We start from the raw sequence: 18,749 nt of genomic DNA on the forward strand, positions 1-18,749 counted from the left end.
CATTCAGTTTATCGAATCGTCGCGCCCGTTGGTGGGCAAAATGCAGGTTAATTGAACGAGACGCGAGCAACTTTGAATTAGCGGGCAAATGACGAGCTTCGAATCGAACCGTTTAAAAGAGACCATTAAAAGAAAAAGCTACATCGTTGCCAAGGAAGGCAATGTCGGTGACATAAAACGAACGAATCATTCGCTTTCGTTTCTAAGAATATTCAATCAGCTATTCTTTCTATAGAATTGTAATACGAAATTTAAATGGAAGAGATTTCCTTCTTAAAAAAAAAAGATGAAATTAATTCTTAGCACAAGAAGAAGTTTCTTAATTTACGTTTTTAATGGAGTAACATCTTCAGAGTTAGCGACTTGACACTTGAAACGGGTACTTATGTCGTTCCGCTAGGAAAACACGTGATCATCGCATTTCTAGAAACTAGAAACGTTACTGGTAGACACGTTTAATACATCCCCTGGGACATAAGCTACTCAGAGGTAAGATTAAAATTCATCGTCACGCGCATTTAACAATCGCGTAATGAGAAAACATAAAAGCTTTCTCAGCTTATATCTCGTCATTTACTAAATGTTTTTCCTACATTAAATGTTTTTCGTACGCTAAAGTAAGCATTATAGCAGCAAAACATAAAAATTGCACGAAGGTCACTTCAAAAATGTGACGTTATAAGATTACTTCAATGTCAATGCAGTGCTTCATACGTTGATATATTCTTCGTACGATAATGAGATAAAGAAAAATATCAAGGATTAAACAATATACAGATAAGAAGAAGCGAATAAAAATAAGTGTGAAATATGCAGATACAAAACGTGAATATCAATGTGATACAACGAATGATTCTCAATGTTTTGAACAGTGTATGACGCGACGAAATAAGCATGTTCGCAACAAAGAATTACGCATCTGAGACTATCGTATACCGGAAAATTAAAGAATGAAGATAGTAGTCGCGTCAAAATACAGCTATTCAGTCGTAAGCGCGTCTTATTATACGCTGAATGGCCGTAGACGTTAATTCCATAACGAGAGCGTGACTTTGAAAAGTTCCGTGCAGATTTACATAACGAACGCGTCAGCTTTCAACGCTCAACTAACGAGAGAAACTGATCGCGAAGTTGGACGGCTGAATCGATTAAGAAGTTGGCAAGAAAACCCATACCTGAGCTCGTCTCCTTGCACTCGCGAAAATCTGGAGTACAAAAATGGAAACGGTCTGTTCGTAGCAGACTCTGTTTTTTATAGTAGGATTATAGCAAGCATTCGAGAAAATTGAACGCTTTCAAAGTTTCCGTGGTGCTGATAAAGTATAGGCTCTTATGCAAATGATCACAGTTCGATTAAGAATATCGTTGCATCTGATTTTCGTTTCTTCCATCAGGTTAATTGAGATTACATTTTTTTAAACGAAGTTAGGTTACAAAATAACTTCTAGGGAACACGTACTCGTCGATTGATGATTCGATACTTGATGAGATCATGTCTTTATGACACAATTTCCACCCAGAAGCCTCAATTTTGATACAAACTACTTAATACTTATTAAAATTTGCTAAAAAATCAGATGTCGTTTATCAGTGCATTTAATCTTCGATGAAATTTGGAAGAAACTCAGGCATCGTTTATCAATTTCGATAATTTCACACCATTGAAACAGCATTACATCATTAAAACTCGCAAGAAAATCAAGCACCATCCATCAACTTTGTTAATCGTAAACCATTCAATCTTCGTTAAAATTCACAAGAAAATTAGGCATCATCTGTCTACTTCGATAACCGTAAACCATTTAATCATCGTTAAAACTTACAACATAATTAAACATCATCTACCACAATGCGATACAGCTGGCCAAACGTTAATGACCTTTCAAAATACACCAACCTTTCATCCTGCACCAAATCCAACAGGAAGAGCCCCAACAACCAAAGCAAACGAGGAATGATCATCGACTCACCTTGGTGTAGACTCCGGCGCTGGACAGTTCGTTCTCGATGACCATCACGATAATGCCGAACATGCCCATGACGAGCGCGTAGTCGCTGATGCGTTTCCGCTTCTCGAACAGGGCCTTCCTCCTGCCGAGCCGGTAGCCAACGTTCGGTTTGTGCTTTGAGCCCGGTCCTATGCTGCCCGATGGTCCTTTTACCTGGCCACCGCCGGCTAACACGCGGTCGTCCACGTACCGTGGGTACTCCGAGTGGACGCCGACCAGGGCGATACCGGCGTCCTCGCCGGTTCCGGTAGCGCCGCCGCTACCGCAACCAGCACCCCCGGCGCCACCCGCGGCGCCCCCCACGCCGCCCCCACCGGCCACGCCACCGCTGTTCTTCATCGCCCCCGGGATCGAGAGTGTCGACACTGGCTTCCGTAACTGAAACAACCACGGGTACTCTATTAACAACAATAATATAGCGGGCTGGATTCGACCTACGACTTGGATCATGGCGATGGAACTATGCTGGTTCTTGAGAAGGGAAAAAATGGTGGAAGAGGATGTCGGAATGGAAGTTTATTAATAGACTACAGGTTTTTATGCATTTACTGGTCTGAAGTTGAGCATGCAAAAATATATAAAATGTTTAAAGCATGGTATTTCTTGTAATATTTAGTAGTTAAGTTATTTAGATTCCACTTTTCTTATTTTATATTCATAAAAATATGAATTTGCATAAACATCCGCAGTCTGTTTAACAGGGATGCTTTAAGTGAGGTGATTGAAAGAAGAGGTATTAAATGGGGATGATTAGAAGACAGCACGGAGATACGAGAAGTACCGCTCTCTATCGCTGACCATATTTGTCATTCTGTCATGTTTACATATATAACGCTTGTGGTGAATAGGCGTGCTTATCTCTGTTGTATTGTCTATGTACTGTACAATATCATGCAGAAATTAGAATATGACCGGGCAAAGGAATGCGGGTCTGATTGATTACTTCTGATAAATCCGATACAATCTTAAAGATAAGCACGCGTATTATCACAATAAGATTACATGTGTAATGTAATGACGAGCGATGGCGAATAGCACGTAATTGGCTTGTCCCTGTGCTATGTCATCAACAATCTTCTCATCAAGGGTAGCGATGGTATGGACTGATGTACACAGTGGGATAGATTTTGTTGTGTGATGAAAATTAGAATAGAAGAAGACAGGAAGAGTAGAATAATACGTAGGTTGAGTTTGATAGAAATTAGAAACTAATTGCAAGGATTTTTATGCGATAGGAAATTTATAGGTTTAGAAGAATATACCTAATTCAAGAGAAGAAATGTTCCACGAACATATTTCTGGATTACAATTCAAATTAATTTGAAGACTTTTATCGATGTACTTTTTCATTGGCGGTCTTTAACTATTACTTTAATTAATTATTATTACTTGTAAATAATCCCGTAACGTAGTATGATGAAAATATAAAATAAACCATATAAAGGAATAAAATAGCAAGCCTCTGTCTGAAATTATTACAAAAGACTATTCTTTGAAGTCAACTGACAGATGGAGCAAAATTGGAAGAAAAGGGTTCAACACGTCGACTTAATGTCGGAAATAATGTGCTTCTGAAACGGGAGTCTAGTTGAAAGGCAGCGCACCAGTGTTTCGAGACCGTCAAACCAAACGGAGCTTTTCTAGGTTAATGCCACTTGCCTGAGCGAAGAAATAAAACAGTGATGGTTCGGAAGAAATGTGCGGACATATGGTGGCAAAATGCTTATTGCAGTGTAAACCTCGTTGCAAGAAACGTTCGAAACGTGGAAGGAAGATGATCCACCGTTAACGAAGATATAAAGGATCGCAAAAGGACGAATCCCACGGAAGAATAAAATTAGATCATACTTCGTTTACACTAACGTCTACCGTTTTAATACCCAACTGTGGAATAATTAAAAGTAGCGTTTAATCTATTTCTATAAAATTCGTAAACTGTAACGATAAGACACGGGGATGATACTTTTTACCATTTTCCATATATACTACTACGCAGATTTTTTAAGATTTAATTAACACAGCTTGCATTAATATAGACAAGTTTCCTATAAATTCAGAAGGATCTGCTTGATCTAATTTATAATTCAAAAATTAAACCAAGAGACGTAATATAATAAGTTTGAAGGAAACATTGGTCGTTCCTCGATTGTCGCCTTCTCTTTATTATCCAATAAAATATTTCTCCATTCGAGCAAACTCCTTCCTTTTGCTCTTTTATAACGGAAAACAAAATTTGTCCCGTTAAGTGTAAAATATTAAATGGTCATAAAAATCGTGCAAGTTGTCGAATAAACCGGTCGTTGTTCCTCGCTTCTGCGTTTAATATAAAACCTAATCGGGAAGAACGCGGCGACGAAGTACGAGTATGAAACAAGAAGTTCGAGAAGAAGATAATGGTGAATCGTTTTACGTGTAGATTCAGACGGGACGTTAATTCTTACTTAAAAGCGAAATAAAACGGCGGTTTTAAAGTTTAAGAGAGAGATGTTCACGGTTAAAACGGTTGATGAAATAAACACGGTAGAAGTAAACGGAAGAGAATGTGGAAAGCTTGGAATTCGGAGCGACGACAGGCTACGTTTACGAGCGTAGCACGATTCGGTTCGCGTGAAAATCCGGTCAAGGAGACATCGACGACGATCGGCGTCGTCCCGCGTGAACCTTGGAATCTCGATTGGCGGAGATCGATCGTGTTTAGTACATGCTGGTAAATGGTAAGTGGTATTCAGAACGGAAAGCAGCGACTTCGAACGGGAAATAGCTTTATTCCAAGAGTGCACTTTCAACCTATGAAAAATTGAACTAGATTTTCTACATAATAACGTAACATAATGGCTCTGTATATGAAGAGTATCTTATCCCTGTTCCCGCAGGGATGAACGTTGGAAAACACAAGCCTCGAAAATATAATTGATAGAACGAATATAAGTAGGTATAAATAATATAAATTATCGCATTTACTTCTATTTACGCATGAGGTGTGTCTATTCAAACAGTGAAGTTTAGTTTACATTGACCCCAGTAGAAAATTCTAACCTTCTCTCTATCCTTTAATCTTTCTTTGCCTTAATTACCGCGTCACGCGCGCAACAGAATTCTAATTATACGAAGCGTACAACAGATGTTATAATATAGTAAATTATATAAAACTAGAACAGTGTCGCGTTACAGAATTAGCAATTAGACCGCGCAACGTTTGAATTAATTCAACCTATTTCCTCCATAAAACGAATTACAAAGGAGGTCATATTATGGAAGCAATCTAGAAAAAGTAGTCAAGCTTCGACGCAAAATGCATTCCTCTCCATTTCCGTCTCATGACTCGTCCGCGCGAATTAATCTCATACACCCGTCTGCTCCAACATATTCGCAAAATTTTTCCCCAGATCCAGTTCTCGTCTTAAAAAAAGTAACCAAAAAAAAACATCAACTTCTTCTTGGACTTTTTTAGCCGCGTTTTCATCCGTCTCCGTAACCATTGTCTGTACCATGAAACGACAAAGCGTACGTACCAGACATTCAGCGACGTTTAGCCGTCCCTTTGTCACCGACCGACATACGATACGACGAAACACGAACGAAAATTCCGCGCGTCGAGAAAGTTATCGTTGCGCTTTTAATAGCGCGTGACAGTGCGCACAAAGGCGCTTTCGTGGAACAATAACGTAGGCCGAAACGCGCGTCCCCGTTCCAGACAACGAAATCGACCAACAAAGACTGTCTCGTGCGCTAAATTGCATTTCCACACACTAAGAATACCGATGCGCGCGAAACAACGAATATTTGAACGTTAAGAGTGACACCATACGGAAACCATAGCGGGCATGTATTCATCCTTTCGAAATTACGCGACTCTCTATTTTGCATATATGCCTGCTGATCCGTAAGATCAAACACAATCGATAATGTTGTTAACCAACAGATGTCTTGTTGATCAATGATATTGATCGTACCGTACAAATATTAACAACATTACCGATCGTGTACTATCAACATTGAAATGATAATTGGTATTGTGGTTGGAGATTGACGAACCTTCAGATACATATTTTGAAACGTTAGCGTTAATTATATATAGTACCAGGGCATTGATAATAATATTTATTGGCTGTGTAATGTCGAAGTTGAATATTTTATTAAACAATCTTCGTAATGTTAATGTCGCGTCTACGTTGGATCAATTCGTGAACAATTTACGATTCCTAATTTTAGTGTTGAAGGATTAAATTTCGGGTCAAAACTCTTAATATTTCTTGAAAATAATTAAGAATACACAAAAGTTAATGTAGTAAATACGATCAGATGAAGAATCCTTCATATTCTACTATAAATGGATAACCAATTTGACCAACTGCATAGCGCAAGATATATAGTTCGAAATCTATTGATCACTGTATATATACAGTATCCTGTGAAAATATTTGAACGCTTATAGAAACTTTGTTATGCGTGACATTTAAAATCTGAAAATCAACAGAAATATGTATGTCGTGTCTCTACGAGTATAATCATCGTACGGTAAATCGTGACTAATATTGTATCACGTGTAATCGTGTAAGATATTGAAAACATTATTGTCAATCTCCATTAACCAGTATCATTTTATTATTAATCGTACGAGCTTTTAGTCCACCCCTCTTCCGAATCGATTTTTTATCACTTTCTTCGTTTCCTATCGCGAAAGGGAGCCGAGAATGCCGCCAACGATACAGACGCCTCAAGGCGGAAAAATTTGGTTGATACTGCGCCGCGAGCGGAAGCAGAAACGCGAAGTGGAAATAGAAATACCATCTACCGAAGTACGGTATGTGATATAGAAACGCGGCGCGGGAAATGTACGACGAAAAAAAAGATGGATTGTATTTCGTGAAAATAAATGGCGAACGAAGAATAATGGGATTTAAAAGCATGAGTAGCAGATGCACGGTAAATATGAAGTACAGCTACGTGCAGAGTACACGTGACTGGAAAACGTGTCCCGAAGGTATATCAGAGGAAGGAAGAGCAGGCACTTTCGATGTTTCCTTCGGATAACGAGTAGGATGCTTGCCTCTGACAACCTTAGGGTTCACTGACAAAGTTGGAGTCTTAGTTGTGACTTGTGATAGGCGTTCAAAACTCAACTCCGAAATAATTCGATGTTTTTCAAGAATTTGAAGATTCAAATCATCTGGAATATGATTTTGAAGCTCAAAACTCTTGAAAGTCCCTGCACTCCATCTACGATTCTTAGGAAAATTTTTCGTATAACATATACAATATATACGTAAAAGTTTTCAATGGTAAGCTTCCAGATACTTCGTGGACCACTGCAAATGTATTTGTAGTATACTCGAACATTTCAGACTGTTATTAATACGTTATGTGAATGTACTGCTTGGACAAAAATATACATATGGAAAATGCGCTTGTATGGTATTGAATATTTACGAAGCTCTTAAAATCTATCGAAACTTTAAAAATTTCCAAACTTATCAAGTTTGTTGGCTGTTCGAGAATTATCAAGACTTTGAAGAGACTTTTAAAAAAGATATGTTCGAAATGATTTGAATTTTTTCTCTTATATACTCATTTTTCGCGCATTTTCGGATCCGGTAAATTTACTGTAAGACGCGTATAAATATTGTAGTAATGGGAGGAAAGTAAGTGGTGTGGCATGTGCTCGGCTAGGTTTATAACATACAGTGGATAAAAAATGTATTTCGAGTCTCTGGTGGTGGATGCTGAAGGAAAGACGTATGTAGTATTGTCCAGAGAGAAAGAGGGATCTTGGTGGATGAAGCGTATATACGTACATGGCAAGCTGGAAGGAAATAAAAGAAGAATGCACCGCCACGTACGATCCAGTGGATTAAGCGGGAATAAAAAGAGAATATAATATGCCATATAAAAGACAAATATATTCTAGCAATGATACGGAGATAAAGAGATATAGAAGAATAAATATACATAGGTAAGGAATGTGTAGAAAAGAAAGGGAGAACTATTGGATTGGTTAAGGAAAATGTAACATAAAATGATAACGATACAAGAACAAAAGAAAGATACAAACAAAAAACACACGAGGAAGGATATGAAAAACGATGTTTTGCTGGTAAAATGTTGCAGGGTTATCAAGAAAAACATTGCACGTACAAATTAAATTTTGCAAACGCGGAGAAGGAAAATTCATTAAGGACGTAATTAAAAAGAGATACGTTAAGAAGGAAGAAAATTATGGTTAAAAATAGGAACGTAAGAATAAATGGACAAAAAATCCTGCAACAATTTTGATTTTGAATGCGCACAATGGCACACTTATGCCAGGCGAGTAATCCAAGTTATGCGTACGGCTTGCGGAGCTAAAAACTTAATTCGCGGTGATGAATTTTCATTCCGAAAGCAGCGCAGTACAACCAGCAGAAGCGCTTAAATGCTCCCCTCCCTCTGTTTTCTACGTCCATCATCCCCTGTGCCTCTTTTTCGCTAATGAACGGTAGACGCAGCTCTGCAACTGCAACGACCCTACCGCCAGGGATGAAACTTCATTTAATCTCAAGAATATCAAGCTGTCTCTTTCAATTCCGCCCGGTTTCAATAACGTTCGTACTCGACACAACAGTCAAGTTCGCTGTGATGATAGATCGGAATCATTTTTGCTGCCATAAACGTCGACGTTTTCAGCCAGAAGTTACATATATCTGTGCGGTGGACATTACCGCGCGGCTGAATTTAGCGCGCGTCGATGGGAAATTTCCTGGTTGCACTTTTCACCGCGTTTCCTTCTTTCTCTCTTGTTTGAAGTGGCAATTGACGTAAATAAAGCACGTTGTAGCGTGGCAGAAATATAACGGTACGTTAAGATTATGAAGAATTAAGAAACGGAAAGCTTTAGCTTTCTGATAAGATATACCTACACTTTCGTTCATAAGTCTCGGGATAAAATCTTCAAAACGTAATACATTTTAGTTTTAGTTATCTTATGATGCATACGCCTATCGGATACTAATTTCGTTCCATAATTACGATATCAATTTGTGTTTATATTAATAAGGGATCATTCACAATGTGTATCTCCGATTTCAATGGAATTGACATATGCTGTAGTTTTCGCAAAAATAGTTGTCGCATATTTTTTTCACGTGTCGACATGCTGAAAAGCCAAACACCAAAATTGTGGATCGTAGACACGTTTCATGGAATATCTCCGAAACTGATAGATTTAGAAAAATAGTTCGTATATAAGGGTGCTTGTTTTTAATCAAGGGATTTAGGTTTAACATATTGACACAAGAGAACATATGAAATCAATTACACTTTATTCTCGAAACATCTCATTGAAATCAAACGATTATGCTACGAATGTGAAAGCTCTCGAGTGAATTGTTAGGCCTAATTTCAGTTCGTAATTTTTACTCACGAAGACGACGTATCTTCCATTGGAATCCCATCGTTCTCTTCGAACTTGCTCTGGAGTAACAAAGGCAAACCGCGAAACCAGCAGCCATATCGGCCAGTAGTCTCAGGATTTCATAGGCATAATTAAGATAGTTTTGCGCAGCCAGAGCCGTTGTGCTACCTTTGGTTATTAAATCAAGCATACCTTAGCAAATTGCTCGTGTTTCTCGAACTTCCGTCGCGGAATTCAAAAGTTTCTTTTCTCACCGGCGATATGACAATTTTATCACGCGCACAGAACGAGATTGAATTCCCCTTCCTTCCACGTTTATCGTTGTTAGAAACACAAAATTCGACCGTCTCGGCTCCTTGAATCCTCGAGTTTTCTCATCTGAGATACTTGAGCTCTTTGCAACTGCTTTCGTGTCGCACCTTGGAGAATGCACTGGTTCACCGAAGTATTCGAACATTTCTATACATCTTTAACGAATAGGTATATTGTGTGTGTGTTATACGAGACATTTAGAAATTTCATTGATAAAGTTCGGAACGAAATCTGGAAACGTAGATGGAAGTTACAGAATGTTTGATGCAAATATATGTACGTACGTTTTGCGAAGATCACGATAGTATTTAAGCAGTCAGTTACCCATCGTACGAATACGTCTTTATATTCAACGGAATCATTATTGTAACAATTATTATATTCTTAAGATGATTATATGCTGTACTATAATTTTATATAATTGTTTACGAAATATAAGTTGGCAATAAATATTTTGTATCTTTCATATAGCTTTCTACATTGATTTCAAATATAACTCACATGATATGTGCATAGGAGGTCTCTATGGTAAGGGTCCACGTATTTTCGTATGTATACACCGCATAGAAACACATTTACTTCTGAAGTATATTATTTATCACGCTTATCGCTTCTGACATGCTCCTTACACCAGGAATATCCTTGGCATAGGTATGTAAATATATCGTCAAGATATGCAAAGACCCACGAGTGGACTGAATTCGCGTTTTCTTTTTGGATCAAAATGCAGTTTTATCGCCACGGTGCGCAAACATATAGTCCAAAGATGCGCAATTCTGATCTTCTTCTTGGGTCATTGTTATTCGAAACAGAGTTTCAAAATTCGAAGGAAACACTGTAAGGCTTCCCCTAACGCCATACTGTGTAGGATTATTCTCACGCTAATTGAATTGCCTTGCCGAATCAACTAGAGATATCCATTTAAGGAATAAGTGTCTTCCATTTTCTCTCTATTTGAAATCTACGAGTACTAGTGTTCGGCAAAGTAGCCAATCCATCGAGAAAATGGGCAGCAAAGTGACGCACGGTCAGCCATCGAGACTAGGATGATTCTACTTCGCGATTACAAGACGCGAGTCGAACGATCTCGCGGCAGACCGACCCTGTGACCTTTCCTCGTGCCAGACGAAGCGGTGGAGGTAAGATGGGTCGTGTTATTGAGGAAGGACAGAAAGGAGAATATAGAAATGGGGATGGTAGTCATGGAAACCGCCCCGAGAGACTACATCTTCCTTAATCCAACTCTTGATTGGCCAAGGTAATCTTAAACTCTTGTCCTCCCGAGGAAGTTCGCGCCTTAAAACACAATTTCTACGATTTTCGACCGGCGACTTCGTGAAAATCGTACAAGGACGGATGTGTAACCCAGACCTTACCGATCACCGGATAAAACATGGTCTCGATGGAGTTGAAGTTTGTTGCGCTATTTAACGTTCCGTGACTTGAAAAGAGGCATTGTGGGAATTCCAGGCCAGGATTTTCTGGAATTTTGAAAACTTATGTACTTCGTAAGAAAACGCGATTTCATTCTAGTTCGCCGAGTTTCGCCAATGTGTCGGTCTGTTATGCGAGTAAATATCGAGCTTTTTTCATGAGTTTCCAGAGAAAATCGAGCCCGTTGTTTCATCAACTTTAGATTGCCGGTTGTTTCTACGATTTTTCACGATAACGGTTTCTAAGGAACATTGAATCTCTGATTATTCTCTGAATGATCTCCATGTTTCTTTCGCACAGTATAAATATTCGATTAGACTCTATGTAAAATCTTGTGTGACATCGAAATTTCGATTGACATGTAACATTGGTAAACACAGTAAATCAATGTAACTTTCAAATGAAATGAATTTTCTATGCACTTTATTTAGGTCGATATTCACTCGTAAGTCTTGATACAGTAAATATTTATATTCGCTTTCTCTTCTTAAGATATTTCTACGGAAAAACGAGTCTCTCTGGAATTTCTTCAAATTTTAACTATGCGTTAAAAAGGAAACAATGTGCATGTAACTAAGTTAAGAAAGCCTAGTGGTACCGAGGTCGAGATATTCAGCCTCGAAGTTTCCATATTTAACACGTAATCCCTACATCAAGCCTTCGTCAAGGTGACTTTTTATTTATTACAGCGAAAATTGTCTCATGAATTTTTCACAAAGCTAATACATGATGAAAAACTGTCTTAGACATTTTATATTAAAAAATGAGAAGGGCTAACAGTACTATGTGCACAGATATAACACTACCATACGAGTCTACGTAATGGAACGGGTGCGTTCAATTTCTCCAAAAATTTTCTCTCTCGCACGTGCTATGTATATTCTCATCTCTTCGCGCGCTATACCTTTGCGAGCGATTTTACTCGGAGAAACACCCTAGGAAGCTAATTTCATAAAAAAGATATTACCGTATTTTCCAAGAGTATAATTTATATTCCCAAAATGTTCTGCATTACAACGTCGACATTGTATTAACTTTGATTTCAGACGAAATTTGAATTGAACAATTAAGGGTTGTAAGTTGTAGCAGTGTCACGAGTTTTGGCTATTTTGGTCCTTCTATCTCATTCTAGATTATCAAGCTCATTCTACTATTATAGAATCCGCAAATTACATTTGCATTAAATGAAAATTCAGGTCAAAGCAACAGCTATGGGCCAGGCCTTCCATTCACTCGAAAGCGTAATAATATTAATAATAGGAACCATTGTCTATTAATACTAATTGTATTACATTAAAAATAAAAACATTTAAAAGGTAATACCTTTCATTCCATTCCATCTTATGAACTTCCAAAACAACCAACACGCATTCCAAGCTTCAACGAAAAATTCACGTGACTCGTTTTAATCGTAAAACATAAATATTTCAACGAGTAGATCGATAAGACTGCAATTAATCGCCTAATCGTTCCAATAAACCGATCAGACGTAACTGTACAAACGTAATTCGAAATAACTACGCTCTGTACACGGTCCGAAACATCGCCAAGGCACAGAAGGGGAACGATTCCATGGGTGTTCAGATCGATCGGCGATTATTCGCCGCAATGCAATGGCTTAATTAAATTTCAGCTGGAACGTGGCCGAACGTGGCAACGAGATCAGTCGCAAGGGCCGCCGGCTGATTTTAAGTCGCGTCCGGTAATTAGTATTTCGAGGTTGTCGAGGCTTATCGAGCGGTTCCCCGATCGCAGCTCCCCGTTATCGAATCCTCGTGGAGAGCTATAGCCGGCACTCAAACGCGAATAAAGGAAGCTGCTGCGTTCGGGGACCATACGAGGTACGGAAGGGGAATCGATCCGATCGTCCACATCGACGTTTTCAGATTGCTGAGTCGAGCGCACAGCAACCGCCTTTGTTGTGTATCGATGCAAAATGTCCGTGCAACTATTCGTGCTATGAAATCTAGCGTCATGACTGCGTATACCACGTATACCACGTTTACAAGTATCATACTGATTTTACATAAGATGTAATAACTGATCTAAATTGTCAAGGAAATGATTAATCAAAGAACTTTTTTATGAGCTACTTGTAAGACATAAACAGAATATTATGAATCAAGAATTACATGTTCTCAATCCTTTAATTTGAACGTCATAAAAAATGTCTTGAATAAATTAGATAAATAATTTTTAGAAAAGTTTGTATATCCAAACCTGAAGCGAATCCTGAAATCAGACTACAATAAGTACACTAGGGATTCATGAAAGGTTTCCGCAAGTGATCGAATATTTTCGTGAGTCACCGTAGCTATCTGGTATCAAGGGCGTAGTTGTTTAGAATAGTGTGGAAGGGTTAGCCAAGGGTTAACCTGACCAAATCTAATTCAAACCGAAGATACCTTCTGGTAACAGGATCGTGAACAACAGCACAGCATTTACTGCAGAACTCCTAAAAGGGAGGCACGCCAGTGCAACTCGACCGAGCAGTTCTTCGTTTCTCGACATAAAAATTCCTAACAAACATTTTATTTTTACCAACGATCTCTCGTCGTAACTTCGTCCATATTTTCTTTCCTATCTTTTTTCAGAGAAAGACTACCGCTTTGTTCGTTGAGAAGGATTCATTTAAAATTACGCCGACGAGTAAAAGTCTCGAGCGGCCCTCGAAAGCACCTTCCTTATATTTTATCGTTGACCCTTGCGAGCTTCACGCCTTATGACTCTCAATGGAGCCAGTTTTCTTTCTTCAAGCAACCCAAACCTCTTTCGTGTCACATAGGAGACAATGACGACAGCGAATGTCATTCGAACGTACTTTCTCGCTGGTTGAGTTTCATATCCTTTCTCCATCCTTGGATATCCTTATAGCTACCTACCTCGTTACTTTTACGAGACATTCATGGCCTATCATGTAACGTTAAATCGTTTCTATGTTTGGCATACAATATTGCGCGATCGATTTGGGAATTGAGGTCTGATGGAGGTACCGATTTGTCGTTGTTTTAAAGAAATAAGCTAGTTAGCAACCTTGAGGATATTCGACCAAGAGAATGGCACCTGGAAGAGGAAAGGGCGAGAGCAACAAAATAGTAAAATTTCTAGTCAAAGTCAAAAGAAAAATTAGTCAACCAAGTAACAAGCCAAATATTGATATTTCGAATCACATTTAGAGTTAGTCTCGATCAGGAAACATAGCAATCACGTCCCCGATATTAAGTTAAATTGGGTGGTCCTTCGAATGTAGGCGACACTCAATTGTGCAATAACTACGAAGAATCAGCTCGAGGTCAGTCGAGTTGATCAACCCCTTGGCCCTAATAAACATCAGTTTTGAAAATATTGGTATACATCATACCCTATCAGATCGACTTAAACATCTTTTATGTATTTCTAAGAGTCACCAAACGTATAATGCTTGTCCCAACAAAAAGGAAGTCGTAAATTTCGCTAGAACGACATTTAAGTCAATTGCGACTACAAATATGCCGGTCATTTATCGACTTTCGTCGCGAAGATTCGCAACTTCTTCCCCTGACCGAAATTCCCGTCCCACTTTCGATGTACATAGGCAATAAAAGACGAAGTCCAGGGAAACGTTGTTACTTCAGTAGCAAATATCGAAACGTCGTCAAATCGTCAATCGTATTAAATTCGGCCTATTCTCCATTTCGTTTCTGTTTTTCGGCAGCAGCAATTATTGGCGGTTTGGTTTGTTATCCACAGAACTTTGCTAATGATTGATTTTCGAACTGCGTGAATTGGCTTGCAATTTGCTCGAGAACTCATCGAGTAATTTCGTAGCGACGTTTGAAGCTTTCTTAAATCCTGTAGCGACGATCAGATAAAGGTAATATCGTTTGATGGTTGGAAATATTTGAGGGTTGTGTTAACGTAATTTTAGTTATCCAGTGTTATTTATCCAGTTTTGTTTGAGGTATATAATGGTATATCTTTGAGCACAAATGTAGTTGAGATTGTTAAAGATATACGGAACTAAAGTAAAATTCGTGAGAAGATTTATTACTAATTTGTTGCATCATTGGTTGTTAATCGTTTAACAGTACACATTTATGTACAATTAACTACTTTCATTATCTTCATACGAATGATATTATTTTATATCAATACCTTATAATAAATCATTCAAAAATGTTTCTTCGTCTTAATTGAGCATTCCAATTGAAATTCGATAATTTAGTTTTTAACATTTAAGTCTTACCAAATGAGTCACTAATCATATTATCCATCCAGACCAAGTTATCAGTCATGAAAATCAATAAAAAATGACAGACAGTTGAAATTAATGTCGACGAACGTGGTTTCATTCTACTGTTTCATGACACACGATCCGAGAACTTAGTCTCGTTCGCTTAATCGTTTCGCGGTTCGTTGAGTTTCGTTAATTACGCACTTCACTATGGGCCAAGCGTGGTTTCGCGGTCGAATCGGAAACGCATTCCAGGTTTCCATAGAAACCCGTTTTCGATCTGTTTCGAGGAACCGTTAATCTAATTCGTTATTTTGCGGAATTAAAGCATCCCACGATTGTTCGAGCTTCCACTCGTAGATTTTCCGCCGTCTTTTTAACTTCACACGGAGAAGATAATAGGGGCTGAATGAAATTTATGGTATCGCTGTTGCGACCACTGCAGCGGAGAATTTATCGCGTTATATTATTGGTGTGCATAGTAAAAGATGTGCGATATTCACAAGAAGGCAAATTTCAAAATAAATCACGCAATTATTGAATAAAATATATTCCGAAAGAAACGAATAATTTTTTAATAATAATAACAATAATATTTATCGTACGAGCAACGTCCTTTGGTAAAATTCATATAATCCGAAACATTTGTTCATAAAATTTATTCACATATGGATTTATTAAAAACGAAAGAGATAAATATTTTGTGTTTTTCTGTATGAAATAGGCAGCCATTGGATACGAAGGTTACATATTTATGAAAAGATTTCATATAATGGAAATATGAAATATTTATTTAAAAGTTTTATTTAAAATCGAAGATGATTTTATTATGGCTAGAATATAACTGTGTTCTTTGTATTTTTTGAAGTCGTACTTGAATTCACAGGAAAAATCGAAAACACAAGAGGATAGTCATACGAAGATATTTTGTTCTAAAAAGTTATTTATCAGGACTGCTGAATTTATCAAAGGGTTTTAAGGAATACTGAAATTAAATTTCTACCAGTTTAATATGCAGTACAGTCTCGACAAATTTCAACGCTTCATGTACAGAGTAATCTGATTTAGACGGTGGTTATCACTTTCTATTGTCTGGAATTCCACGCGAATCAACAATAAATTCGTCGGAATCCCCTCGTCGCTCATAATCGCTACTATTCCCATTTATAGAATTAAATTGAAATACGAAGACAGTTTCGAAACACTTTCTCATTACACGTACATAACTATGTATTATTAGACATTACGTATTAAATGTGTACTGTATATATGTACAATTATAATCAATTTAATCATATTTCCTGTGTCAAAATATTTCAATACTATCTGTCCATCTCTGTATTGATGAAATAATTCTAAATATCAAATATTATCCGAACGTATTACTATTTGACATTCTAAATTTTCTTTCAGTAACACCAGCCTCAAAAATAAAGAACGTATAACTGTGTGACCGTATGATTTTATGAAATACAACGTGATAATATTTTTTGAAAATACGTAGTATTAGGATTACATTACGGTAACATGCAAATTACATTAACATTTCCTAACATTACAGTAGAATTATATTTATGCGTGTTTAATATATTTATCTTGCATTTAATGAAATTCATATTTCAATTCTGATTCTTTATATTTATATTCAGCGTGTATACTTATAATGATATTACAGCAACAAACGGTTAACAGTCACCTTAGTAGCTACTAAAAAAGCCATAAAACAAGGTGTAGAAACGCCGGCGTTCCAAGCCGTGAACCCATAGACACAAGCGTCGATGATTCTCTCCTTTGCTCTACCTTTCGACCATCGACTTGCCACCCTCAGACAGGATAATCTCGCTAATGGAAGCAGAACGTGACGTTTTACGAAGACATTGACGCGACCACAGTAAAATAATGGCTAGAAAGGTAGAAATATGTAAATGGTCGATGACAGATCGTTCAAGAAATTCTTCACAATCGACGTTTTTAAGTTCGAAGGAAAATATTCTTGTTAATTTTGAAGCATACGTGCGCGACAATTGCAGCGTTGAAATTTCTCTGAGCACGATATACTCGAGTCGTTTTCCGTTTGAATTATCGCGATTCTTGAGTTGAATTTTCCCAATACAATGCCACAGGCTACTCTCTTGTTGACGTTCGACATTTATTGTTTTAAATTATTGTTAATTGGAATACTAATGACGCCATATGTCAAGTTTTGTTCTGCTGGAATAAATGATTAGAAGCAAGGTGCACTGATTCTATAATAATTGAATATTTAATTGGTTTTATATCTTCTTAGTTTTAAAAATTCAGCTTTAGGATTTTCTATAGCAGCACTCCTTGTTATTAAAACAATTAATATGGAATACATACAAAATATTAAATATGAAATACACTTCATAACATTTGAAAGATAATACATAATTTATCATTAAAATAATAAAAATTTTAACATATTCACTGGTAACAAGTCAAACAAACCTTGATATATGGTTTCATCTATCATCGATTGCAAAAGACTTTAATAATAATAATCAGGTTCGGATAAATGGAGTCTAATATTTCCAAATGATTAATATCGAATTCAACATTTAACATTGCGAAATGTTAATGGCGTGGAAAATTAATAACATCATTCGAAAAAGCACAATATTGATAAAAATATTATTATATAAATATTCGTTTTCTTCGTACAGGGAAAAATTTTAATTTTGTTAGAAATTGCAAAAAATTGCAGGATAATTTCCATACTGAGGTTAAAACTGCGTTAATTACAAAAAAATAAAAAATTTCTAAAGATTTCGCGTTCGAAGCTTTCGATTGAAATTTTGGCTCAATTCTTAAGTTTGGTCGACATCAATAAACGAAAGGATCTGGCGAGAATTCACGTTCGGAATATCTTCTCGCGGATTAAGAGATCTCCGTCTAATTTTATGTATATATTCCATAACCCGATGGCCTCTTTGCATTTTAACGCCGCGAACATTCCCGTTCATTGAATTTTGACAGCCTTTTAGAGCGAAGCTTCAGAATATTGTCTCCTCTACCGCTTATTAAATTTATAGTCTTTATTCGACCGGGAAGGACTATTACTTTTTAATTATTATCTTCGAGTAATCGAACAGCTGATACTGAAAATAACTTATCACTAAAATAGTCGGGGAACGACTAAATTTGATTACACCGAAATTCGAGTTCGATTCGTTCGTAATCGAGAAAGTGACCGATGATATATTTCGTAATTGGAAGATTCGTTATTTTCTGCTTGTATTTTCATTTTGTTACGCTCAATTAATTGCGTGGTGTTTGAATTACTCTCAATTATGCAAAATATTTTCCTACCAAATAGAATGCTTTGTTTGAACCATTTTGTTGCAAAGTATATTCCTCAAAATGTAAGGTA

The 18,749-nt window shown here is 37.2% G+C and overlaps 1 protein-coding gene across 4 annotated transcripts in view; it reads right to left on the bottom strand.

Annotated features, from left to right (window-relative positions):
* LOC122572823 (small conductance calcium-activated potassium channel protein) overlaps positions 1 to 18,749 on the bottom strand; it is a 234,319-nt gene that overhangs the window by 65,100 nt on the left and 150,470 nt on the right. For all 4 annotated transcript variants that reach the window (XM_043738334.1, XM_043738335.1, XM_043738336.1 and 1 more), the window contains one exon: positions 1,971 to 2,387. In XM_043738334.1, the coding sequence (XP_043594269.1) occupies positions 1,971 to 2,387 (417 nt within the window). The remainder of the gene's footprint in view (positions 1 to 1,970; positions 2,388 to 18,749) is intronic.

This window comes from Bombus pyrosoma, linkage group LG11, assembly GCF_014825855.1.
Source record: "Bombus pyrosoma isolate SC7728 linkage group LG11, ASM1482585v1, whole genome shotgun sequence".
Taxonomy (NCBI): domain Eukaryota; kingdom Metazoa; phylum Arthropoda; class Insecta; order Hymenoptera; family Apidae; genus Bombus; species Bombus pyrosoma.